General features: G+C 52.1%; 1 protein-coding gene across 1 annotated transcript in view; it reads left to right on the top strand.

Moving 5' to 3' along the window:
• The window catches only part of atp11c (ATPase phospholipid transporting 11C (ATP11C blood group)), a gene marked incomplete at its 5' end in the record, with an annotated part of 70,659 nt that overhangs the window by 40,621 nt on the left and 4,786 nt on the right, over positions 1-25,252 (top strand). Inside the window, 25 exons of the mRNA XM_080526920.1 lie at positions 1,573-1,653; positions 3,586-3,693; positions 4,000-4,128; positions 4,437-4,525; positions 6,212-6,262; positions 6,768-6,832; positions 7,092-7,173; positions 7,584-7,734; positions 8,187-8,384; positions 9,583-9,753; positions 10,225-10,430; positions 10,630-10,701; positions 10,884-10,957; positions 11,162-11,265; positions 12,513-12,694; positions 13,064-13,330; positions 13,883-14,060; positions 14,511-14,613; positions 15,535-15,680; positions 15,967-16,026; positions 16,752-16,879; positions 17,005-17,140; positions 17,250-17,315; positions 17,488-17,591; positions 17,835-17,988. Coding sequence (XP_080383046.1) covers positions 1,573-1,653; positions 3,586-3,693; positions 4,000-4,128; positions 4,437-4,525; positions 6,212-6,262; positions 6,768-6,832; positions 7,092-7,173; positions 7,584-7,734; positions 8,187-8,384; positions 9,583-9,753; positions 10,225-10,430; positions 10,630-10,701; positions 10,884-10,957; positions 11,162-11,265; positions 12,513-12,694; positions 13,064-13,330; positions 13,883-14,060; positions 14,511-14,613; positions 15,535-15,680; positions 15,967-16,026; positions 16,752-16,879; positions 17,005-17,140; positions 17,250-17,315; positions 17,488-17,591; positions 17,835-17,988 — 3,105 coding nt within the window. The remainder of the gene's footprint in view (positions 1-1,572; positions 1,654-3,585; positions 3,694-3,999; positions 4,129-4,436; positions 4,526-6,211; positions 6,263-6,767; positions 6,833-7,091; positions 7,174-7,583; positions 7,735-8,186; positions 8,385-9,582; positions 9,754-10,224; positions 10,431-10,629; positions 10,702-10,883; positions 10,958-11,161; positions 11,266-12,512; positions 12,695-13,063; positions 13,331-13,882; positions 14,061-14,510; positions 14,614-15,534; positions 15,681-15,966; positions 16,027-16,751; positions 16,880-17,004; positions 17,141-17,249; positions 17,316-17,487; positions 17,592-17,834; positions 17,989-25,252) is intronic.

Here is a 25,252-nt window from a genome sequence, read left to right as displayed (position 1 = left end):
GGGCCTTCTTTGTGAGGGCCTCGGTGTTCTGCTCCCACTTTAGGTCCCGGGAGATGGTCATGCCTAGAAAGCGGCATGACTCCGGAGGCCACCGGGGAACATCCCAGCGTGATGGGAGGGGGCAGGGCTGCTTTCCTTCGGAAGTCCACCACCATCTCCACTGTTTTCAGAGCATTTAGCTCCAGGTTGTTTAAACTGCACCAGCTCTGCAGCCCCTCGATCTCACCCCTGTAGGCAGATTCGTCCCCCCCGGAGATGAGGCCCACCAGGGTGGTGTCGTCTGCAAACTTCAGGAGCTTGACCGAGGGGTGGCGGGAGACACAGCTGTTGGTGTAAAGGGAGAATAGTGCTGGAGACAGGACGCAGCCCTGCGGGGAGCCCGTGCTGGTGGACCTGGAGCTGGAAATGCTCTTCCCCAGCTTCACCCGCTGAGACCTGTCAGTTTAATCCATGATGTCAGTTTCCCCAGATTATTAAACAGCATTTCCCTTTTTGCTTTAGGGCCGATCAGTAGGACTTCAGTTTTGTCCTCGTTTAGCTTCAAGAAGTTATTGCTCATCCATTTATTTATTGCTAGAAGACAGTTCGTAATGGAGTTTATAGCTGAAGTATCATTTGGTTCAGCAGAAATGTACAGTTGCGTGTCATCGGCATAACTGTGGAAACATACGTTGTGCTCTCTGATGATGTCCCCGTGTGGTAACATGTATAGTGAGAATAGTAGTGGATCAAGGCAGCTCCCTTGTGCAACTCCGAAGTCGCTGTCATATTTCTCAGGCACATGATCTCCAAGCTTGACATAGAACTTTCTCCCTGTAATGTATGTTCTGAACCAATTTAACACGCTGCCAGAAAGACCAACTAACTCTTCAAGACGATTGATTAGGATATCATGGTCGATCGTATCAAACGCTGCACCTAGATCTAATAGGATAGGAATTGAGACCTTATTTGCATCAGAGTTTACTCTGACATCACTCACTATTTTAGTAAGAGCTGTTTCAGTGCTGTGATATGTTCTAAAGCGTGATTGAAATTCCTCCATGACATTGTTTTCTTTGAGAAAGGAGTTTATTTGTAGTGAAACTTTCTTCTCAAGTATCTTACTAATGAATGTGAGGTTGGATATCACTCTATAACCTTTGCACTACTGATGTTTACATTACTACCTTTGTACTACTGTATATTGCGCATTGCACATGTCTCCTGACATAGGCCTAGCTTCTGTTATACTTCTGCACATGATACTGCACATAAACTACCTCACTGTACATAGCTCATAACTATACCTCTACTATACTGATGTTTATACTACCTCTGCACATACTGTATATTACATAGTTATCTATCACTACCTCTTGTTCTATTCATATCATGCCCTTATATCACCTTTTGCACTTATGGTTGGATGCTGAACTGCATTTCGCTGTATTGTACTTGTACTCTGTGATGAAGTTGAATCTTATCTAATCTAATCAAAAAAAGGCGTAAAAAAAGATAAGACAGCCGGACGTGACAGTAGTGCATGTGACTATAACGATGTGGTGTCCTGTCTTGTGTCCTGTCCTCCAGGTGATAGTGGACACCCCCACCAGCCCGGTCACCAGCGGCCTGCCCTTGTTCTTCGTCATCACAGTCACGGCCATAAAACAGGTAAGAGACCAACAGCCTTGCAGTGGTGTCCTGTTGACCTCACAAAGCACATCCTCACCACAGAGGACACCCCCTTAACCAGGAGAAGATTACCTTCTACCCCCTTAACCAGGAGAAGAGACCCCCTCTACCCCCTTAACCAGGAGAAGAGACCCCCTCTACCCCCTTAACCAGGAGAAGAGACCCCCTCTACCCCCTTAACCAGGAGAGGATTCCCCCTCTACCCCCTTAACCAGGAGAAGAGACCCCCTCTACCCCCTTAACCAGGCAAAGAGACCCCCTCTACCCCCTTAACCAGGCAAAGACACCCCCTCTACCCCCTTAACCAGGAGAAGAGACCCCCTCTACCCCCTTAACCAAGAGAAGAGACCCCCTCTACCCCCTTAACCAGGAGAAGAGACCCCCTCTACCCCCTTAACCAGGAGAAGAGACCCCCTCTACCCCCTTAACCAGGAGAAGAGACCCCCTCTACCCCCTTAACCAGGAGAAGAGACCCCCTCTACCCCCTTAACCAGGAGAAGAGACCCCCTCTACCCCCTTAACCAGGCGAAGACACCCCTCTACCCCCTTAACCAGGAGAAGAGACCCCCTCTACCCCCTTAACCAAGAGAAGAGACCCCCTCTACCCCCTTAACCAGGAGAAGAGACCCCCTATACCCCCTTAACCAGGAGAAGAGACCCCCTCTACCCCCTTAACCAGGAGAAGAGACCCCCTCTACCCCCTTAACCAGGAGAAGAGACCCCCTCTACCCCCTTAACCAGGAGAAGAGACCCCCTCTACCCCCTTAACCAGGAGAAGAGACCCCCTCTACCCCCTTAACCAGGAGAAGACACCCCTCTACCCCCTTAACCAGGAGAAGACACCCCTCTACCCCCTTAACCAGGAGAAGACACCCCTCTACCCCCTTAACCAGGAGAAGAGACCCCCTCTACCCCCGTAACCAGAAGTGGATATGCTTCGTGAGGTCAACGAGGACACTGCTGCAATGCATGTAATGGAATGAGGAATGATACCAATGATACCACCAGGAATGATGCCATTCCTCATTCCTTTCCGCATTACAACGAGCCTGTCCTCCGGTTTCTACCTCCACATAAACCTGTAGGAACCACACCACCGCTTCACTGCTCGCTTCCCGAACGTTCTGATAAAACCTCCTCGATTTATGTTTACATGACGACATGCTTTATTGGGTTGGTTTTTTCTCGTCATTGCCAAAGTCATACTTTTGCTTGGGAAAATGCGGATTGCGCAAGTTTGTCTGGGAACGTGACCAAAATGGTGAGAGAGAGAAAGAGAGTCTTCTCATGTAGGAATGAATTATCTGGGGAGCGTCTCTCTGGCCCGCGCAGCCTGTGTCCCAGCTTTAGATGTATTGTTTCAGGATTGGCTTTTTCGGGGGTGGCCTGCTGCTAGCTAGCGCCTTTGAAAAAATGCACAATAAAAGGAGTGGACTTCCTTCCAAAAATATATGGGACACGCCGATAGGGCCGGCCGTTTGAAGCGGCGCACCAGGGGAGCGTCTGTGTCAGGGTGTGATGTGAGCAGCCCTTCAGTCGCTCTCTAACAGACCCCCTCGTCTCGCTCTGTCTCCCCCACATCCCTCCCTCCCTCCCTCCCCCCTGTCCACCTGCCACCCACCCACCCCCACCCTCCCTCTGCTATGGTTTGCACTCTGCATCACCATCTAACTTTTCTCTGTCCCCTCTCTCTTTCTCTCTCTCTGTCTCTCTCTCTTTCTCTCTCTCTGTCTCTCTCTCTCTCTCTCTCTCTCTCTCTGTCTCTCTCTCTCTCCTCTCTTACTCTATAACCCCCACACTTTGGCTCAACCATGTCTTGGCCCTCTCTTTGTGGGTCCTCCTCTCGCTCCCTTTTACCCTCTACCCGGTCCCATCCACCTCTCCCCCCCCCCCCCCTCCCCCCTCTCTCAGGGCTACGAGGACTGGCTCAGGCACAAGGCCGACAACGAGGTGAACAAGTACCTGGTGACCGTGCTGGAGGACGGCCGGAGAGCGCGCAAGGAGAGCGAGAAGATCAAGGTACCTTTCAGAAACACACGTCCCCTTAGGGAGGCCTGGCCGCGGGCGTAGCTACACGGCGACTTGGCATGTTCTAGTGGGTTGGTTTGGGGGGGGGGGGGGGGGGGGGGCGGGGGGCGGGGGGCAGAGAGAGTGTGTGTGTGTGTGTGTGCTGCCATTTTGTCTCCTACCGTACGGTAACCCCTGCAGTAGTGTGTTCTATGGAGGAAGTGGTCATCGACGCGTCCTGTGTCGCGGTCCAGCAGGGTGAGACGGATGATGCCACCTGTTGTGTGTGTGTGTGTGTTTTCCACGGCGGCGGTGCAGGTGGGCGACGTGGTGGAGGTGGTGGAGGACGAGACCTTCCCCTGTGACCTGATCCTGCTGCAGTCCAGCCGAGAGGACGACACCTGCTTCGTCACCACGGCCAGCCTGGACGGAGAGTCCAACCACAAGGTAACGCCGCCGCTCGGTGGTGGCAGCCAGGGGCACCTCTGGTCTGGGGATTCTACCGTATGTGCATGTGTGTGTGTGTCTGTGTCTGTGTGTGTGTGTGTGTGTGTGTGTGTGTGTGTGTGTGTGTGTCTGTGTCTCTGTGTGTGCGCGGGTCTGTGTCTCTGTGTGTGCGAGCGTGTGTTTTGTCAGACACAGTTTTGGCTGACCTGGAATAGTCAGCACTCACTCTCACTCTCTCTCACTCTCTTTCTCCCCCTCTCACTCTCTCCTCTCTCTCTCTCTCTCTCCCTCTCCCTCCGTCTCCTCAGACACACTACACGGTGCCAGACACAGGCAGGGACCTGGAGTCTCTCAGCGGAACCATCGAGTGCGAGCAGCCCCAGCCCGACCTCTACAAGTAAGCCTCACGTGTCCAGCAGAGACCCAGACCTCCAGCAGCATGTGCATGTCATCAGTCCTGAGTAGGGGTGTCATTAGTTCTGAGTAGGGGTGTACTAAATCGCCCATTCCAAAATGTCCCCATTCTGTTTTAATGGCAACACTGTCATTCTAAAGTGGAGAGCTTGTTGGCAGGACGTGTTGCAGGAGTTATGCTCGCTCGCTGACATATTTGACTGCCGTGAGTTTAGCCTGATTGGCCCAATGAAACTCCCCATGAAACCAAGGGAAAGTTCACACAGCCGGGCTTTGGCCCGAGAAAGCTGCTGAGACAAATCGGTGCCCTGTCGTTTTCTGCTACTCTACCCACCCCGTCTCCAGAGCAAGGGCTATGGCCCCACCTATAGTTCAGGAGTGGTAATTGCAACGGGGGCGGGGGGGGGGGGGGGGCCACACACGTCAGAGGGATGTTTTCAGATGTTGAGGAACCGAGGAGGAGCCAGATACTGCCTCGGTTCCTCAGTAAAAAAAATCCGACAGGGTGGAAGAAGTAATTATCCAGTCTCTGCATTGATGTGCTCAGTAAGTGTTTTCTGTTTCTGACACTGAAGCCGAGAAAAAAAAGTACTTACTTTTAGCCTGCTGTCTCCTTTTAATACCGTATATTTTAAAATCTATATTTAGATTTATTCTAATTTTAAATCGGGAGAGAGTACTGTACTGTGCGGTGGAAAGTGTAGGGGTTTACCACATGCACAATATTTGTCTTAACTGTTGTTTATTCTGATTGCAATCAATCAGGCCAGTTGTCTCTGCCAAACACAAGGCCCCAATACCAGGTTACCATCCATCTTTCTAGCCCCGTCCCACTGTTCTCTTCAGGGCCGGGGCTTTCCCATGTTTACTGTCTCTTATGGTGAGCAACTCGTAGTCCCCTCCTACACCCTCGTCTCCTAGGGTCACCAGGGTGGTCTCCTAGGGTCACCAGGGTGGTCTCCTAGGGTCACCAGGGTGGTCTCCTAGAGTCAGCAGGGTGGTCTCCTAGGGTCACCAGGGTGGTCTCCTAGGGTCAGCTGGGTGGTCTCCTAGGGTCACCACGGTGGTCTCCTAGGGTCAGCAGGGTGGTCTCCTAGGGTCACCAGGGTGGTCTCCTAGGGTCACCAGGGTGGTCTCCTAGAGTCAGCAGGGTGGTCTCCTAGGGTCAGCTGGGTGGTCTAGGGTCAGCTGGGTGGTCTCCTAGGGTCAGCTGGGTCTAGGGCAGGGTGTAAGGCCTCCGGGTGTCTGTTCCTTCCCTCCTCCAGCTTCAAACCTGGCGTTGTTTAGCAGTTATCATGTGTACCTGGCGCAGGGTGACTCAGGTCACAAGCTGCTGTAAGCAGTCGTCCAACACCATGTTTAACATAGAGCATGTATAAGATGTGATGTGATTAGATTCAACTTTATTGTCATTGTTTATTGTCATTGTTGACTATGTTTAATACAACGTCATCAAATGATTAAATATTTAACCAACAATTAGTATTACAAATACCACCATTACAAACTGCCGTTGTGAAAAATACTTATTTGGTTGACATAGTTTTAATGGCTTTTAGGAATCCGTCCTATGTGAGACTGTGTGGTGAGGAGGTACTGATCTAGAACGTGGCTTCTATCGGGTTGTGTCGCCACGCTTACATGGATGTTTACCCCGTGTGTTGTACAGGTTTGTGGGGCGCATGCACATCTACAGGAACGACCAGGACCCCGCTGTAAGGTGAGCACGCTCCTCCGCCAACCCCCCCCCCCTCCCTCCTCCCCCCTCCCCACCCTCCTCTCCCCTCACTCGCCTCAGCTAAAACAAGAAATAAAAAGCACAGTCGCTTAAGCACTGTGTATTTTCCCTCTGCATCACCATTAGATCATTATCGCATTGATCCATAACTGCAAACAAGCATTAAAGCAGAGCCGGGCCCTGGCTCCGGTTCAGGCCCGGGCGGCCTTCGGGAAGCGTTCAGTCATCGACCGCTTTGTAATGGTCTTATAAAAAGACGTGTCGCCGTGTCCTTTCTCAAGAGCGTCTGAGGAGGCCAGACTCTAACCCTGATTGCAGTCATCCATCGCCGGGAGGCGTTGCCAGTCGGTTGCCAGCGTCGCTGCCAGGGACGCCAACAGGAGCGGGGGGGGGCGGCGGGAGCGGGGCGACGCCTGCGGTGTGACGAGCTGATTTGACTTTGATTTGACTGCTTTGTTCTGGCTGCGCGTTGCTTTTTCCCCTCCAGGTCTTTGGGTCCGGAAAACCTGCTCCTGAAAGGCGCTACGTTGAAGAACACTGAGAAGATCTATGGTGGGTTAAAAAATACACTTTTTAAACATTTTTTTATTGCAGTTGTGTGTTTGAAGTGCTGGTTGGTATGTGTGGTATGCGATGAGGACTCCCCTCCATGTCCTTACCACCCCCCCCCCCCCATTGCAGTTGTGTGTTTGAAGTGCTGGTTGGTATGTGATGATGTGTACTCCCGTCTGTGGTATGTGATGTGTGGTATGTGATGAGTACTCCCGTTCATGTCCTGACCCTCTCCCCTCTCCTTCCCCCTCCCCACCAGGAGTGGCAGTATACTCAGGCATGGAGACCAAGATGGCTCTGAACTACCAGGGGAAGTCCCAGAAGCGCTCTGCGGTGGAGAAGTAAGGAGGGAGAATGAAAACAAAAAAAAGTTTTGACACTTTGTAGGCTTATTATTTGAGTTTTGGGATGATATAGATAACACTAGTGATATATATATATATATATATATATATATATATATATATATATACACATGTGGGAATACGGTACATGTGGGAAAACTAGGATTAGGGTTAGGTGCTACGTCCACTTGGTACATGCTGGCATGTCTAACCCTAATCCTAACCCTAACCTTAACCGTAGCACCCTAGCACCTAACCCTAACCCTAGTTTTCCCACATGTACCGTTTTCCCACATGTACAGTAACATATATATATATATATATATATATATGGAAGTAGTTGTTACCCGTGGTGAGAGTGGTGCTGTCAGATGGTTCCATCAGGCTTCTTCTCCTCTGGTTCTCAGGTCCATCAACGCCTTCCTGTTGGTGTACCTGTCCATCCTGGTGAGCAAGGCGCTGGTGTGCACCACGCTGAAGTACGTGTGGCAGAGCAGGCCCGGCCAGGACGAGCCCTGGTACAACCAGAAGACCCAGAAGGAGAAGGACACCTACCTGGTGAGAGGGGCTCCAATCCAGGCACCAACGGACACCTGGTCACACACCGCTGGGCACCGTTTAGTGAGACAGTGAGACACAAACACAGCTTAGCCCTGGACGTTTACAAATGTGTGTGTGGGGGGTGGCGGTTAGCCCTAGAGGTTAGAGAGGCCGGCTAGCAATCGGAAGGTCCCTGTTCGATCCCCGCCTCAGGAGGGAGCTGCATGTGTCGTTGGGCAAGGCACTTAACCCCTAATTGCTCCAGGGGCGCCGACTATGGCTGACCCTGTGCCTAGAGCAAAAAAAATACCATATTCCAACAGTTGATTGACAAGTAGATTGCATGGCAAATAAAAACATTCATTAATTCTGACTGATGCCTCATTTCCTGATTCAACCGTGGATACTGAACACTGTTTTAATGCCATCCACCCCCCCCCCCCCACCCCCGCGTGTGTGTGTGTCCCCAGTACCTGAAGATGTTCACAGACTTCCTGTCCTTCATGGTGCTCTTCAACTTCATCATCCCCGTGTCCATGTACGTGACGGTGGAGATGCAGAAGTTCCTGGGCTCCTTCTTCATTGCCTGGGACAAGGACTTCTACGACCCCGAGATCCAGGAGGGGGCACTGGTCAACACGTCTGACCTCAACGAGGAGCTGGGCCAGGTGAGACGTGGTTCACAACCATATAGAACGGTGCTCCTTCTCACTTTGAGCCACTTTGAACACTTTAAAACAAGCCTGAGGCCTTCCCTCCTGTCTCCACTGATTAGTGAGTTTGGACAGAGAGACACAGCTTAGCCCTGCACTGTCTGTCTGTCTGTCCGTGTCTCTCTGTCCGTCTGTCTGTCTCTCTGTCCGTGTCTCTCTGTCCGTCTGTCTGTCTCTCTGTCCGTCTGTCTGTCTCTCTGTCCGTCTCTCTGTCCGTCTGTCTCTCTGTCCGTGTCTCTGTCTCTCTGTCCGTGTCTCTGTCTCTCTGTCCGTGTCTCTCTGTATGGAACTCAGAGACTCTGAGACGCGGTTCACAACCATATAGAACGGTGCTCCTTCTCACTTTGAGCCACTTTGAACACTTTAAAACAAGCCTGAGTCCTTCCCTCCTGTCTCCCTTTGGAGGAACCACTGATTAGTGAGTTTGGACAGAGAGACACAGCTTAGCCCTGCACTGTCTGTCTGTCTGTCTGTCCATCTGTCTGTCTCTGTCCGTCTGTCTGTCTCTCTGTCCGTCTCTCTGTTTCTCTGTCTGTCTGTCCGTCTGTCTCTCTGTCCCTCTGTCTCTCTGTCCGTCCGTCTCTCTATCCGTGTCTCTGTCTCTCTGTCCGTGTCTCTCTGTATGGAACTCACTAATCAGATAGTGAGTTCCTTACTTTTACCTCTAAAAAACCTCTGACGGTGTCAGGTCAGCGAGTACTTCAGAGTAGGGTAGAAGTGACGTGTTTAAAAGCAGGGCAACGGGTTTGTTTGTGACGGGAGAGGTGACCTCGTCATTAACGGATGGCACGACCGTACCGCAAACGAACTAAACGGCTGTGAGTTCACAATCTAAAGTGGTCTTAATTGGGTTCCATTGGCTGTACGCCTCCCACACCGTCATCTCCTGTTTATTTACCGCACCTACAATTCAAACAGCGCTGTCTGTCCATCAGTCACGGGCGGTTCGCCAGGTGATTACTTACCGTAAATTAAAAAGACGACGGTTCGTTAAACTGATTTATGCGGTTGAATTCTGTCACGGATTAACCTAATCGTCCCCCCTGCCTTATTGTTCGCGCCCGTTTTTAATTGCGCGAGTGTGAGTTTTTTTTTTTACGGCCTCGGGAAGTGTGTGTGTCTTGACGCTGCAGTTTCACCCCGCCGCCTGCAGGTGGAGTACGTGTTCACGGACAAGACGGGCACGCTCACCCAGAACAACATGGAGTTCATCGAGTGCTGCATCGACGGCTTCCAGTACAAGTACCGCGACTCAGGGACCGAGCTGGACGGGTTCTGTGTCACCGACGGGCCTGTCAGCAAGCTGCAGCAGAAGGCTGGGAGGGTGAGTCTGTCTGTCTGTCTGTCTGTCTGTCACTGTGTCTCTGTGTCTCTGTGTCTCTGTCTGTCTCTGTGTCTCTGTCTGTCTCTGTGTCTCTGTCTGTCTCTGTGTCTCTGTCTGTTTCTGTGTCTCTGTCTGTCTGTGTCTCTGTCTGTTTCTGTGTCTGTTTCTGTGTCTCTGTCTGTGTCTGTCTGTGTCTGTCTATGTCTGTCTATGTCTGTCTGTCTGTGTCTGTCTGTTTCTGTGTCTGTCTGTCTGTCTGTCTCTCTCTGTCTGTCTGTATGCCTGTATGCCTGTCTGTCTGTCTCTGTCTGTCTGTCTCTGTCTATCTGTCTGTCTCTGTCTGTCTGTGTCTGTCTGTCTGTCTGTCCGTCCGTCTCTATCCGTCTGTCTGTCCGGGCTTGTGTGTGATTAGTACTTTGTTAATATAATATAAATCTAAATATTTGTGTGTGTGTGTGTGTGTGTCCTCAGGAGAAGGAAGAGTTGTTCCTGCGGGCTCTGTGCCTGTGCCACACGGTGCAGATCAAGGAGCCCACGGGCCCCCCACCGGCCGACGGGCCGGGGGACCAGGCGGACGGCCTGGTGGGTCCCGACGGAGAGGTGGTCCACCCGGAGGAGCAGAGGGGCTTCATCGCCTCCTCCCCTGACGAGGTGGCGCTGGTCAAAGGGGCCATGAAGTGAGTAAGGTGGACAACAGCCTGGATCCATGAACACATTTGTGACCCGTTTCACCCCAGTAGACGGGCATCCGACTTTCAGTCACTTCTGTCACTTAACCTAGTCATATCCAATTCATTCTGCCGAATGTTCTGTTCGAATGTAACGTGGAAGAGCGGCGCTCCTCATTCTTTCCTGTCTCTTTGTCGCCACCCGCAGGTACGGTTTTACATTCCTGGGTTTGGAGAGCAAGAACATGAGGATCATGAACAGGAACAACGATGTGGAAGTGTAAGTCGACAAGTTAGAGGGTTGGGGTTAATAAACGGGCTTTGTTTGGGTTAATGAGCGATAGCGTGTCCTTCACCTCGCCTCCTCTCCCCTCACCTCAGCCCACCTCCCCTCACCCTCCCCTCCCCTATTGGAAGGTATCTGTTGGTTTAAGGTGACGCCTGGTGATCTCTCGTTCGCAGATACGAGCTGCTTCACGTGTTGAACTTTGACCCTGTGAGGAGGCGTATGAGTGTGATAGTCAGATCCAGATCAGGTGAGTCTGTGTCTACGGTGTTGAACTGCTTTGACCCACTGTCCTGTGATGATCCCTCGCTCTAACGTGTGTGCGTCTGCGTGTGTGTCTGCGCGTGTCTGCGTGCGTGCGTGCGTGTGCGTGCGTGTCTGTCTGTCTGTCTGTCTGTCTGTCTGTGTGCTTGTGCGTTCATGTCTGTGTGTGCGCTCGTGCGTTTGTTCTCAGGGGACACGCTGCTCTTCTGTAAGGGGGCCGACTCCTCCATTTTCCCCCGCGTCAGGCTGGACGAGGTGGAGAGGATACGCATGCATGTGGAGCGCAACGCCACGGTGGGTCCCCACCCGCTTACCTAACACCACCTCTAACACCACACGTCTGTCTGGGCTCTCAGAGAGAAGCTTCTGTTTCTGGTGTGTGTGTGTGTGTGTATGAGGGCGTCTATTTGTTAATAGTATGTGTTCTTGTCGGGCGATGTGCGTTATTGTCATGGCCGTAGCCAGCTATGAGGCCAATGTGGTCTGGACCTCCAGTAATTATTTCCCAAAATATATCTTACATTTTTGGGGGGGAAAAGCTAACAAAAAGGTGCTGTATAACTATCATCAGGAGTTGAAAATGTCCGGTCTTTCCAGTTATCTGCCTGGCATCTCCTGGTTATATCCAAACCCTTCATTCGAAATGATCTTCAAGCGACATAACGCGATGTCATCAATAAAGTCTAATCACCCTGCTTGATCCCTGCTCCCACAGAACAACAGACCAGTAAGAGAAGAAGAATGGCAAAAAATTATTACGGCAGAATACTGTATATTATATATATTATTTACATTTAAAAGAAAATGGAAGAAAACAGAGAAAATGTTTTATCATGAGGACAGAGAGGAGAACATACAGCAGGACAGACAGAACAACAGAGAGGAGGAGGAGTAGAGAGAGAGGAGGAGAACAGACAGAAGAACAGAGAGGAGGAGTAGAGAGAGAGAGGAGGAGAACAGACAACAACAGAGTGGAGGAGCAGAGAGAGGAGGAGAAACAGAGAGGAGAACAGAGAATCATTTTGGTATTAATTTTGCTGGTCCAGAAATGCAGGCTAACTGGGGTTAGGGTTAACAAACAGTTCGACAGACCTAGAAACCTCCCGGCAGAAAAAACAAAAAATAAATACATTCCTACTCTGGACCTCACTAATTTCTTTAATTTTTCTTTTCTTTTTTGGGCTTTATTAGTGAAAATTACAAAGACAAATAGTGACCTAGAAGACTAGAATAACAAACAATAAACAATACATTAAAAAATGATAGTGATGTGCGAGATATAAGTCTGAGCGGGGATCTTAGGTTGGTGTGTGAAGAGAAAAGTGTGGCACATGTGGCGCAGAAGTATATAATAATAATAATAATAATAATAATAATAATAATAATAATAATAATAATAATACAACAAAAATAAATGAATAATAACAAACTTGAGAAGAAAAACACAAAACTTAAACAAACACCAAATATATATATTCCGTTTTTAAGGACCTCGCTCATGTCTAATCCCTGGCTACCGTGTGTGTTTGTGGCGTCTCCAGGAGGGCTACAGGACGCTGTGCGTGGCCTACAAGCAGCTGAGCGCAGACGAGTACGCCCAGGCGGACGCAGACCTGAGGGAGGCCAGGCTGGCCCTGCAGGACAGAGAGGAGAGGCTGACGGCCGTCTACAATCAGGTGGAGACGGGCATGAGTCTGATCGGGGCGACCGCCGTGGAGGACAGGTGTGTGTGTGTGTGGGGGGGGGACACGGCAGACCTCGGAGCTAACGGGCTTAACACACGCACTTGCAGCACATAAACCCGCGCACACTCACTCACGATACACACGCGCATACGCACGCATACACACATACACTTACACACGCATACACTCACTCACACGCACACACACACAGCCCATCCCCGAGCCTGAACACGCACACTCACACGCTCACGCTCATACTCACACACACACACACACTCACTCACATATGCTGCGTCTTCTCAGCCTGCTTGATTTCATTCTCTCCCTCACAGCCCTTCTTTCTCTTCTTCTTCTTTTTCGTCCCTCTCTCCCCCGGTGTGCCCCCCCTCCCCTCCCCTCCCCCCCAGGCTGCAGGAGGAGGCAGTGGAGACCATGGAGGCCCTGCAGGGGGCGGGCATGAAGGTGTGGGTGCTGACGGGGGACAAGATGGAGACGGCCAAGTCCACGTGCTACGCCTGCCGTCTGTTCCAGCGGGGCACGGAGCTGCTGGAGCTGACGGTGCGCACGCTGGAGGACCAGGTGAAGAAGAGGGAGGAGCGTATGCACGAGCTGCTGCTGGACTACCACAAGAGGGCGGTGCAGGACGCGCCCCCGGTCAAGGCCGGGGTCACCAGGTCAGGTTCTGAGCCGCAGGGGGTCGGCTGTTGCTCTGGGGGAGGGGGGGGGGGGGGGGAATCATTCTTATTACGGTGATATTGCTCTGCTTTCGTTCGGTTATGACGGCCAGTGAAGTATGAATTGAAACGGACTCAAAATGCATAACGTGGTGTGGTAGCACAGCTTTGGTTAGCGGTTAGCTTGATATTAGTCTAGTTACACTAGAACAGACGTGGTCGGGGTCATTTGTAAGATATCAATGTATATCTTTGCACTCGAACAAATTTCAGGACCCTCCTTTCATGACTTTTCCTAGATATGTGCGTTCTACCACCCAGTATCCTTACATTTTCAGGATAAGTTAGTATAAAGCTATTTTGCAGTTTTTCTGTGTAGGAAGGCAGGCTAATTTATACACACGCCAACTAGTGGTCTTTGTGTGTAAGTAGCAGATTCCCATTGTAAAGACTATGGTCATTTGATCCCCGAGGGGGCTCTTATAGTAGGTCAAATAGGAACGGCTGTTCTAGTGTTAAACCCCATCTGTGCTCTCTCTGTGTGTCCTCCAGGAGCTGGTCCACAGCTAACCAGGACTACGGCTTCATCATAGACGGAGCCACGCTGTCCCTGGTGCTCAACTCCTCCCCTGACTCCGCCTCCAACCACTACAAGAGCCTGTTCCTGCAGATCTGTCAGAACTGCACCGCCGTGCTCTGCTGCCGCATGGCTCCCCTGCAGAAGGCCCAGGTCTGTCTGTCTGTCTGGGGGTGGGTGTCTGTCTGTCTGGGGTGTCTCTCTCTCTCTCTCTCTCTCTCTCTGTCTCTCTGTCTGTCTGTCTGTCTGTCTTGGGTGTCTCTGTATGTCTGTCTGTCTGGGGTGTCTCTCTGTATGTCTGTCTGTCTGGGGTGTCTCTCTGTATGTCTGTCTGTCTGGGGTGTCTCTGTATGTCTGTCTGTCTGGGGTGTCTCTCTGTATGTCTGTCTGTCTGGGGTGTCTCTCTGTATGTCTGTCTGTCTGGGGTGTCTCGGTGTCTATTGAAGAGGTGGATTCGCTAGCTTCTTAGTATCAGGGGTCCGGTGAAAAACCTTACGATGTTGTAGGTTGGACATGAAACCAGTCACATGGAAGCAGGATAACGTGGGATCTCGCTCTAACTCTGCCTCTAACTCCCTCCCTCTCCCCACTCTCCTCTTCTAGATCGTGAAGATGGTGAAGAACTCCAAAGGAAACCCCATCACCCTGTCCATCGGAGACGGAGCCAACGACGTCAGTATGATCCTGGAGGCGCACGTGGGCATCGGTAAGACCCTCATACCCCCCCCACATACACACACACACACCCACAGTCACCGTCGCACGGCTCCAACGCCGTGTCTCAAATCACATCCAATGTAGTATTCCGATGTTTACTCAGAGTGAATTTATGACACGTTCCAATGCTTTGGTCCGCATATCTGCAACAATCCAAATTGTAGGACTTTTCTTTTGAAACACGGAACTACGTTTCAACGTTGTTGAGACACAAACTCACTAGTCAAGCCAAAATACTGCAATAGATTGCGTGAGTAATCCCCACTGCTACCTAGTTAACTATAACACTACTTTACATTGTTACCAGGCTCACAAAACAAGCTGTGTTAGTTGACTAGCGATGTGTCGTTGATTTTCAACAACACGGAAATAGTATTCACATTTTTCGAAAGAAAAGTCAGATCGTTACATCGGATCCCGACATGAGGACCAAAGCATTAGAACGTGTCACATATGAGGGACCTGTAAGCCAGTGTTTGGAGTGAGTATTGTAACTGACCCAATTGAAGTAAGTGGGCCGGCTGTGGCGCAAGAGGTAGAGCTGCCGTCTAATGATCGCACGGTTGGCAGATCGGCGGTTCAAGCCCCGGCTGGCCACATGTCGAAGTGTCCTTGGGCAAGACACTGAACCCTAAATTGCTCCCGATGAGCGGGCCGGCACCTTGCATGGTAGCTTGCCGCCATTGGCGTGTGTGTGTGAATGGGTGAATGAGAGGCCGTTGTAAAGCGATTTGGAATAAGGCATTTAAGCGTAACACAGAACATGTGTTTGTTTGTTGAGGAAAACATACCAGCGCTGGTCACGTCTAGCAAGAAGAGGAGGCCAGGTGACCTTATTGTACAGTTAGCAGTGATGGGTGACCAAAACATTAGAACGTGTCACATGTGACCCGTCTGCCTCGTGTCTCAGGTATTAAGGGGAAGGAGGGGCGCCAGGCAGTGAGGAACAGCGACTACGCCATCCCCAAGCTCAAGCACCTGAAGAAGCTCTTACTGGGCCACGGCCACCTCTACTACGTCCGCATCGCCCACCTGGTGCAATACTTCTTCTACAAGGTAGGGAGGGGGCAGACTAAAGAAAGAAGCGTGACTATCTAAGCCACCCAACCAGATGAGTAAAAACAGCCTTACAGTGGTGAATTTGGGATTGTGAAAGCACTCCATCGCTGAAGCATGTGAAGACCAGCCATTATTATTTATGACTAACACCAAGCTGTTTCTCCCTCTCTCCATCCCTCTCTCTCTCTCTCTCGCTCTCTCTCTCTCTCTCTCTCTCTCTCTCTCTCTCTCTCTCTCTCTCTCTCTCTCTCTCTCTCTCTCTCTCTCTCTCTCTCTCTCACAGAACCTTTGCTTCATATTACCTCAGTTCTTGTACCAGTTTTTCTGTGGCTATTCGCAGCAAGTGAGTATGTCCCCAGGCCCACCGCGCTCCTCTGAGGTTCAAAGATGCTCTGAACCTGAAACAGCAGAGTGTCGTCCTGACCCCCCCCCCCCACCCCTCCTCCAGATCTGCCCATGCTCTTTCCCTCCCTCTCTCCTTTCCTCCTGGAGTTGCTGCAGTCTGATATATATGAATTACAGCACGCGGCACTGAAGCACAGATGCATTACACACGGGCAGTCCTTTGCTACATCGAGACAGTCTTTGCATACGCGGTACATTATTCATTCGTTTGGCGCACATTTAGCTCTCACAGGACAAGGCCGGGACAAATGTTTCACATTTCTTGTAAACACATCTGACTAGTAGTAACACAGTCCAGACCTGCTCTCTCAGGCCCATCTGTGTACACATATATATACATATCAAAGGATGTGTCACATGCATGTGACTACACAGCAACAGACTGGAGGCTACACACAGCCTCCTACCACAGAGCCCGTTTGTTCGTGTGTGTGTGTGTGTGTGTGTGTGTGTGTGTGTGTATGTGTGTGTATGTGTGTGTGTGTGTGTGTGTGTGTGTGTGTGTGTGTGTGTGTGTGTGTGTGTGTGTGTGTGTGCGTGTGTGTGTGTGTCCAAGTGCTGACCTCCTCTCCGTGATATTAACCCCTGGGTGCCCCTTCCTTCCCTCCCTCCTCTCCTCTCCCTCCCTTCCCTTCCTCCCTCCCTCCCTCCCTCCCTCCCCAGCCCCTGTACGATGCAGCCTATCTGACGATGTACAACATCTGCTTCACCTCTATGCCCATCCTGGCCTACAGTCTCTTGGAGCAGCACATAGACCTTGAGATCCTGCTGGACAACGCCGCCCTCTACAGGTTTAAATCATTACATGATTTAAATTTAATTTAATTATAATGATTTTAGATTTTTCTCTGCGCCAACGTGTTTGGATAGTCACCTTACCGTCTCTCCCCCCCCCCCTCTCGTGCCTCTCATCCAGGGACATAGCGAAGAACGGCATGTTGCGTTGGGGCCTCTTCCTGTACTGGACCGTCCTGGGGGTGTACCAGGGCCTCCTCTTCTTCTTCGGGGCCCGGTTCCTCTTCGGTAACCCCGCCCTGCAGGACAACGGACAGGTCAGTCGGTCTCCGTCCTCTCTCTCCCCTCCCCCTCCTGTCAAACGACGGCGCGTACGTATGTAAGCTTTGAGGAGTAACACAGGGTTGTGTCCTTGTTCCGTTCCAGGTGTTCGGGAACTGGTCGTACGGGACGATTGTCTTCACCGTCCTCGTGTTCACAGTCACGCTCAAGGTAAAGGTTGAGCGAATGCGCCGTGCACCGCCGAGCCTCGTGTCATGTACTGTGAGACTCCCTGTGTTTTTGTGTGTGTACAGTGTGCAGTAATCCCACTGACGAGTGGAATGTGTTTGGCGACTGAACCCAAAGACTTGTGGTCTCTCTCTCTCTATGTGTCTCATCCTAGCTGGCCCTGGACACGCGGCACTGGACCTGGATTAACCACTTTGTCATCTGGGGCTCCCTGGCCTTCTACGTGTTCTTCAGCTTCTTCTGGGGCGGCATCATATGGTGAGGAGGCAGGACGGGAACTCTCACAACAGCTGCTACACCCAATAACCTTGTTTGGTGTCTGTGTGTGTGTGTGTGTGTGTGTGTGTCCGTGTGTGTGTGTGTCCGTGTGTGTGAGTGTGTCCATGTGCGTGTCCATGCGTGTGTGTTTTCGTGTTCTTCTGTGTTGTTTTGTCCTGGTGCGTTGGGTGTCTGACCTCCACAGTGCCCTGTGTAACCCTGTCCATTGTGGCCCTCCGGCAGGCCCTTCCTGAGGCAGCAGAGGCTGTACTTTGTGTTCGCTAACATGCTGAGCTCCGTGTCGGCCTGGCTCCTCATCATCCTGCTGATCCTGCTCAGTCTGCTGCCAGACATCCTGCTGGCGGTCCGCAAGCCCAGGGGTCCCCACGCACGACAGGTACTGTACTTCCCAACACACACACACACACACACACACACACACACAGCTTATTCTATTGTGCATTTTTCCCCCTCCCTCGATCATATCACTGACATTACGTCATCCTTTTTCATGTTTCAAAAACGATTTCAGCTCAAAACCCAGATTCATCATGACCACAGTGTTCTGAATCTCCGTCAGTTCTATGTGTTGCTGATGTGATTAACTCCTGTTGCCTAAACAGGAGAGGCCTTTGTGGGTCAGTGAACAGGAGGTTCACAGGTATCAGTGTTTCTGTCTAGGCTTCTGTCTTTCTCCCATCTGATAATTGACATGTTGTCCTTGCATGTCCACATTTGTGTTTCTAAGGCGATCGTGGTTGATGAAGCGTCGTGGTTGATGAAGCCTGTGGCTATAATCAGACAATACAGAGCTCTGGAACGGCCTGATTACAGTTAGAGAATCATTTAATTTGCCCCCCGGACTCCCTCTAGACGCCAACCTTCCCAAACATAGTTTCTCTTTCAGTTAGTTCCCCGTGAAGCAAATCAGTTTTCCCCTCAAAGCATCAGGAATAGTGTGTTTATGTATCATCTGGCTGTTCAGTTCAAGGACTTAGTCCCTGCTTGAATCTTCAACAACAGGAAGAGTAGGTGTTTTCTATTAATGGTGAATTTACAACCTAACCTTTATGCCATATCACTTACACCTGACCAGCATTGTGTTGTAGACACGCTATCTGTGTTTTATAACTGATCTGTAAAATGTGGTTATTTGTTCTCGGAAATAAGTTCTTTTGACGTTCTGCTTATATTTATGTATTTAAAAAAATAAAAAATAAAAATGTTATATATATATATATATATATATATAACGAATTGCATTAGTGTGTTGGTACTGACCAACAGAGTATCTGATAGTGTGAAGTGAAATAAAGATATTTCAATATTGTCTGATTTGCAATAGTGTAACCAGGGAGTAGCTGAAAAGGACTGTATACTTTAGGAAAGGGCTGGTTATCTAACTAAGGGAGCTAAATAGGCAGTATAGGAGGATACAGGCAGGGGGCGACAGCAAACCGTTAGACTGGCAGTTAATGTCGTTAGCATTAGCAAGGGAACTAGCATTAGCATTAGCCTTCAAACAACTAGCATTAGCATTAGCGCTACAAACAACTAACACACGGTATTACAGATGAACAACACATTTATTACACGACGGTGGTATACATCCCCATATATACATTCCCACCCGGCCGGCCACACACACTCTCAATCACTCACTGATAGTCTCTGGCCTGAACAGGCTTATAGTCCAGTGGCGTGGTGCGCGTTGAGGCCTGGTTGAATGGCCTGTGCGTCGATGAAGTGGTCCGCGTAGAAGCTCCGCTGGAGTCTGTGTTCGCTCGTGGAGGCGACGATTAATGTCCAGCTGGCGTCCCGCTTGGTCCAACGTTGAACACAACTAAAACGGGCTACCGTGGTACACTCGATGATCGCTTTCCTGGCGTCTTCAGTTGCTGCACGGGGTGCGCGCTGCTGAATCCGCCCTCTTGGATCGGCTTCTCGTTATTCTCTCTCGTACTGCTTCTCTCTCGTTCTGCTGCTCACCACACACTGACTGACTCCGCCCTTCCGTCTCTTATATACCACCACCGAACGTAGCATCCGGGTCACAGACACACCCCGGATACTACGTCATCAAACATATGCATAAAACATTACAAGAATAATACATATACTTCACGAAACGTATATAATTGTATAGAAAATAACAAAGGAAATACTAGGGGCAAAAATAGGGCTGGTTTGGGGAAACTAAACTGGCACTAAACTGTGGGCCTTCACAACAGCCGCCCCATGAAACCCTCGGTTTCAGTCAACTAAGAAGGCACACTGGCTAGGCCGCTCCAGCAGCGCGAAGTAGGAGGTGATAGTGTCGACCACTCTGCCTGTCTGCCAGGCGGCGCGCGGAAGGGACTGGTCCCTCACCAGTACCACGGCACCTTCGGACATCTTGTCTCTCTCCCTCAGCAGAATCTTCTGCTTCTCCTCCTTCTCCAGGGCGCGGATGTGCTCCTCGAAGCAGAGCAGAGCGTCTTCCTGGTTCATGTTCTCCAGCGCCTCGTACTCAGCGAAGGAGGGGTCGTCCAGCAGGTACTGCTGGGCCTCGGACCAGGTGGTGCAGTAGGTGACGTTGGCCATGTTGTCCAGAATGCTCGTCAGCGCCTCACAGTTCCTCTTCCTGAGCTGCTTGGCTTGTTCCTTCTCCTTCTTAGCCTGGTAGGCCTTAAACACTTGCTTCTTCTCACTCAGCTTGGGCAGGGCGCTGTAGCGTGGGTCGTTGATGATCATTCTCATGGTTTGCTCCCATGACGCGTCGGATGAACCACCATCCTCCTCCAGAAGCTCTTTGAAGGCCTGCTTGGCCTCCTCTTCTGGGTTCCACTTTACTCTCTTCTTCGCCAACTCCGGCCTTTCCTCCTTGGAGGCGTCTACAATACTGGCGGAGACTTTCATGGCTGACGTGTACTTGACGGAGTTGACGGGTGCGTCAATGCTGACCTCGGCCACGTGAGGGTGCATGGCCACCTGCAGGTGTTCCTCGGCAACAGCTGTTGCCGCCATGGCACGGTAGCGCCACCACCGGGACTCCTTAGTCTGGGAGTTGTAGTAGTAAGGCTTCCCATCCAGAGACTTATGCTCTGTCCACAGAGACTTCTTCCTCGGTTGGTCATCCTGTGGTGAACCATTTGTGGTACTAACTGTTCCAGGTGCACTGGCAGCAATAGATTCCACTCCAGGCGGTCCGGTTGGTTGGTTTGCTTCTTCGGTTCGGACATGGAGGGATGACGTAGCTCTCCCGTCCCTCTCTCTCCACTCGGTAGCGCCTTGGAGGGCCCACCCAAGCGCAGTCTTAACAGCCATCGGGCAGCCTCGTGGTCCTCTCAGCGGAGGACGGAGCGACACGATCAGTTCAGCGTTGTCCGAGCCGATGAGAAGGGTTGGCTCCGCTCCTTCTATCGGATGTAGGTCTACTCCCCGTAGGTGGGGATATCTTGCGCGTAACCTCTCCAGGGGGTAGTCGTAGCGGGAGAGCGCTAGCTGGTCGGCGGTGAAGACATTCTGAAGCCGATGTCTATCCGACGGCCGCCCCGCCGGGGAGATAGAGAAGTTGATTCTCGCCCCGGTGACCTCTTTAAGGTCGCGACGTATCGTGCGCAGAGTCAGCTTCTCCGCAGTCCCTTGGAGCCCCAACTGGCGCGCTGCCCCCTGGAGAAGGATGGTCCGTTCCGACCCGTCGTCTAGAACGGCGTACGTGTCGTACACAGCGTTGTTGTGGTGCAGTCGGACCTTCACCACCTTCAGTAGGACCTTGGAGCCGCTGCTCCGTGGCGAGTCTAGGTAGTAGACAGGGGTTTCCTCTTCCGCTGCGCGACCGGACCTAGGGCTTCTGTTGCCCTCCGTGGACCTGGCGAGGGAGACCTCGTGTAGGATGTTGAGGTGGACCTCCTCACAGCGGTTGCACTTCCTCCTCAAGGTGCAGTTCTTCGCCAGATGGTCGCGCCCACAGTTCCAGCACCTCTCGTTCTCCTCGAGCCACCTCTGCTTGTCCTCGGTACTCAGGTTGTTGAAGTCACTGCACTCATTGAGCCAGTGCTCGCTGGTGCAGTACGGACATGGCGGTGGACCTCTCCGTCCCTTTGGAGGGGGTTGAGAGGAATCCTTTCCCTCAGGTCGGGTGGTCCTCTCTCTCCGAGGCTCCTCCTCCGTGTGCAGCACTCCTACTGGGCGTCCTCTGTTCGAGCTCGGCCCGTCCCAGCGGTCTCCCTTCTCCCTCTCCTTCTTCGGCTCAGCGTAACCCATGGCGTCTACGTTGGTGTCATGCACTTCTTCCAGTAGGAACTCCGCGAAGGCAGCCATGCTCAGACCCAACTTCCCGGGGTGACGAACGCGCTGCTGTCGCCGGAACCTCTCCTGCCGGAAGCGTGGGATCTTGCGGAGCAGCCGCTCTACGTTGGAGGTGCTGTTGATCTCGCTGGCGCCAGCTGGGCCCTGCGTCTTCAGCATCCCAACCAAGGTGTGCACGCGGAGCGCGAAGTCATCCAGCGCCCGGTCATCCTTGATGGGGGCCTGCTGTTCGAGGGCTTGCAGTTCAGCAAGGGCGTGGTTCCAGGGACGACCGTAGCGGGCATCCAAGTCAGCGAGCGCTCTGGTGTAAGGTGTCGGTGCGGAGGCATGGGCCAGTACCATGTTGTGGGCTCTGGGGTTCCTCACATGCTGAAGGAGAATCGCATATTTGTAGGACTCTGAGCAGGAGTTGTCCAAGAGCGTGTCTAGGCAGATGCGTAGCTCCACATACTGGCTCCTGTCCTCGTCCTTGAAGAAGGGGAACTTGGGTCCCTCCACCTGGGGGAACATCCTGTAGTGGATCATCGGTGCTGGAGTGACGGTCTGGGTGTCCGGCCTGCATGCATTTTGGTGCACTGGAGGACCTAGGGGTGTGCTACGCTCTTGGGGGATGACTCCCCTCCCGGGCAGCGACGCTGGCTCCCTCTGGGCCGCGTAGCGGTCGGGTCCCTGGTCCTCTTCCTTCCAGGTGGTCAGCTGGGCCTGTAGTTGGACAGTCCTGGCGGGGTTCATGGAGCCATCGGCGGGGGGTTCAGGAGATGGCACTCGAGAGGGCCGTGCGGATGATACTCTGGAGCTACAGGCCGACGGAGTTCTGCTGATGCACACGTCGCGCATGGTCTGCATCATTTCCTCCATCTTCTCTGCGTGCAGTTGCTCTCTCGCCATCTGCCTCTCCGCCGCGCGTTCCGCCCCCTCCATCTGGAGGCGCTCGCGCTCGTACTGGATGCGTTCCCTCTCTAACGCCTCCTGGCGCTGTCTCTCCGCCGCACGTTCCGCTCCGTTCATCTGCCTCTCCGTCTGGAGGCGGTCGCGCTCCATCTGGAAGCGTTCACGTTCTAGCGCCTCCTGGCGCTGGAGGCTGGCCACGCGTTCCGCTCCGTCCATCTGGAGGCGTTCGCGTTCTAGCGCCTCCTGGCGCTGGAGGCTGGCCACGCGTTCCGCTCCGTCCATCTGGAGGCGTTCGCGTTCTAGCGCCTCCTGGCGCTGTCTCTCCGCCGTCCCCATCTGGAGGCGTTCACGCTCGAAATGGATGCGTTCCCTCTCTCGTTCACGCTCGAACTGGAGGCGTTCTCGCTCTAACGTCACCTCGGCCTGTTGGCGCTCCCGCTCTAACGCCATCTCGGCCTGTTGGCGCATACATTCGGACAGCGCGGCACTACTCCCTCTGGAGTGCAGGCTATCCGCCCCAGAGGCAGAACTGCCCACGGAAGCCCTGGACCGGTAGGAAGCCACTGAGCGGCAGGAGCTAGGTCTCGAGCGCGCCGTACTGGGAGGCAGATCGTTAAGGCTGAGGCCCTCCCTCTTCCGCCCGCAGGCGCTGTCGGACCGGGCCTCTCCTTCCTGTTCTTCCGTTTCCACGGCAAAACCCTGCGGTTCTGCCATCTCATCCTCAGGCTGGTGCTCGTTGAGGGCTGTCTCAGTGCTAGCCACCCGCGCGCCGGCGGACACCTCGGCCTCTCCGACCACTGTATCCCGTGGAGTGCGCTCCTCGCTATCACTCAGTGAGCTTTCGAGCTCAAGCTCATACTCCTGTAACCTCGGAGGCAACCGCGGGACTCTCTGTGGTCGTGGCTCTGGCTCAGGGGGCGGAGAAGGGGGGGTAACTGTCTGGTCTGGTTGGCTGCGCTCAGCCATGCTATCACTACACTACCAATCCGGCTCGAAGGACCAATTGTAACCAGGGAGTAGCTGAAAAGGACTGTATACTTTAGGAAAGGGCTGGTTATCTAACTAAGGGAGCTAAATAGGCAGTATAGGAGGATACAGGCAGGGGGCGACAGCAAACCGTTAGACTGGCAGTTAATGTCGTTAGCATTAGCAAGGGAACTAGCATTAGCATTAGCCTTCAAACAACTAGCATTAGCATTAGCGCTACAAACAACTAACACACGGTATTACAGATGAACAACACATTTATTACACGACGGTGGTATACATCCCCATATATACATTCCCACCCGGCCGGCCACACACACTCTCAATCACTCACTGATAGTCTCTGGCCTGAACAGGCTTATAGTCCAGTGGCGTGGTGCGCGTTGAGGCCTGGTTGAATGGCCTGTGCGTCGATGAAGTGGTCCACGTAGAAGCTCCGCTGGAGTCTGTGTTCGCTCGTGGAGGCGACGATTAATGTCCAGCTGGCGTCCCGCTTGGTCCAACGTTGAACACAACTAAAACGGGCTACCGTGGTACACTCGATGATCGCTTTCCTGGCGTCTTCAGTTGCTGCACGGGGTGCGCGCTGCTGAATCCGCCCTCTTGGATCGGCTTCTCGTTATTCTCTCTCGTACTGCTTCTCTCTCGTTCTGCTGCTCACCACACACTGACTGACTCCGCCCTTCCGTCTCTTATATACCACCACCGAACGTAGCATCCGGGTCACAGACACACCCCGGATACTACGTCATCAAACATATGCATAAAACATTACAAGAATAATACATATACTTCACGAAACGTATATAATTGTATAGAAAATAACAAAGGAAATACTAGGGGCAAAAATAGGGCTGGTTTGGGGAAACTAAACTGGCACTAAACTGTGGGCCTTCACAACAAATAGCGATAAGTGTAGTTTATTCCCTAATAAACGTCAGACAGACTGGACAGCATGGACATGATAAAGCAGATTAAGATAAATGAATAACGTGATTGATAATAATTTGCTCATCCCTAAATAGAAGTTCATAAGGCGTTGGTGTTCAGGGCCTAAACCAACTCAACGAATGCATCCCTGTTCCCTCGTATACCATCCCAACAAGCAATAAAACCTCAGAGACCTGTGTCAAATGGGAGACGCCTTTTGGTGAACCATACATTACAATGGCATGGGACGTACAACCAGGTGTTCCACTAGGGATGTTCAATCAGGGATGTACAACCAGGGATGTTCAACCAGGTGTTCAACCAGGGATGTTCAACCAGGGATGTATAACCAGGTGTTCCACCAGGGATGTACAACCAGGGATGTTCAACCAGGGATGTACAACCAGGGATGTACAACCAGGGATGTTCAACCAGGGATGTTCAGCCAGGTGTTCAACCAGGGATGTACAACCAGGGATGTACAACCAGGGATGTTCAACCAGGGATGTTCAACCAGGCGGGCCGGCAGATCCACAGACCCTCAAACTGCACCGCCTGGTCTC

Source organism: Nansenia antarctica (assembly GCF_963989245.1).
Source record: "Nansenia antarctica genome assembly, chromosome: 3".
Lineage (NCBI taxonomy): Eukaryota > Metazoa > Chordata > Actinopteri > Argentiniformes > Microstomatidae > Nansenia > Nansenia antarctica.
The sequence above is the reverse complement of the archived record's forward strand: the minus strand, read 5'-3'. Positions and strand labels throughout refer to the sequence as shown.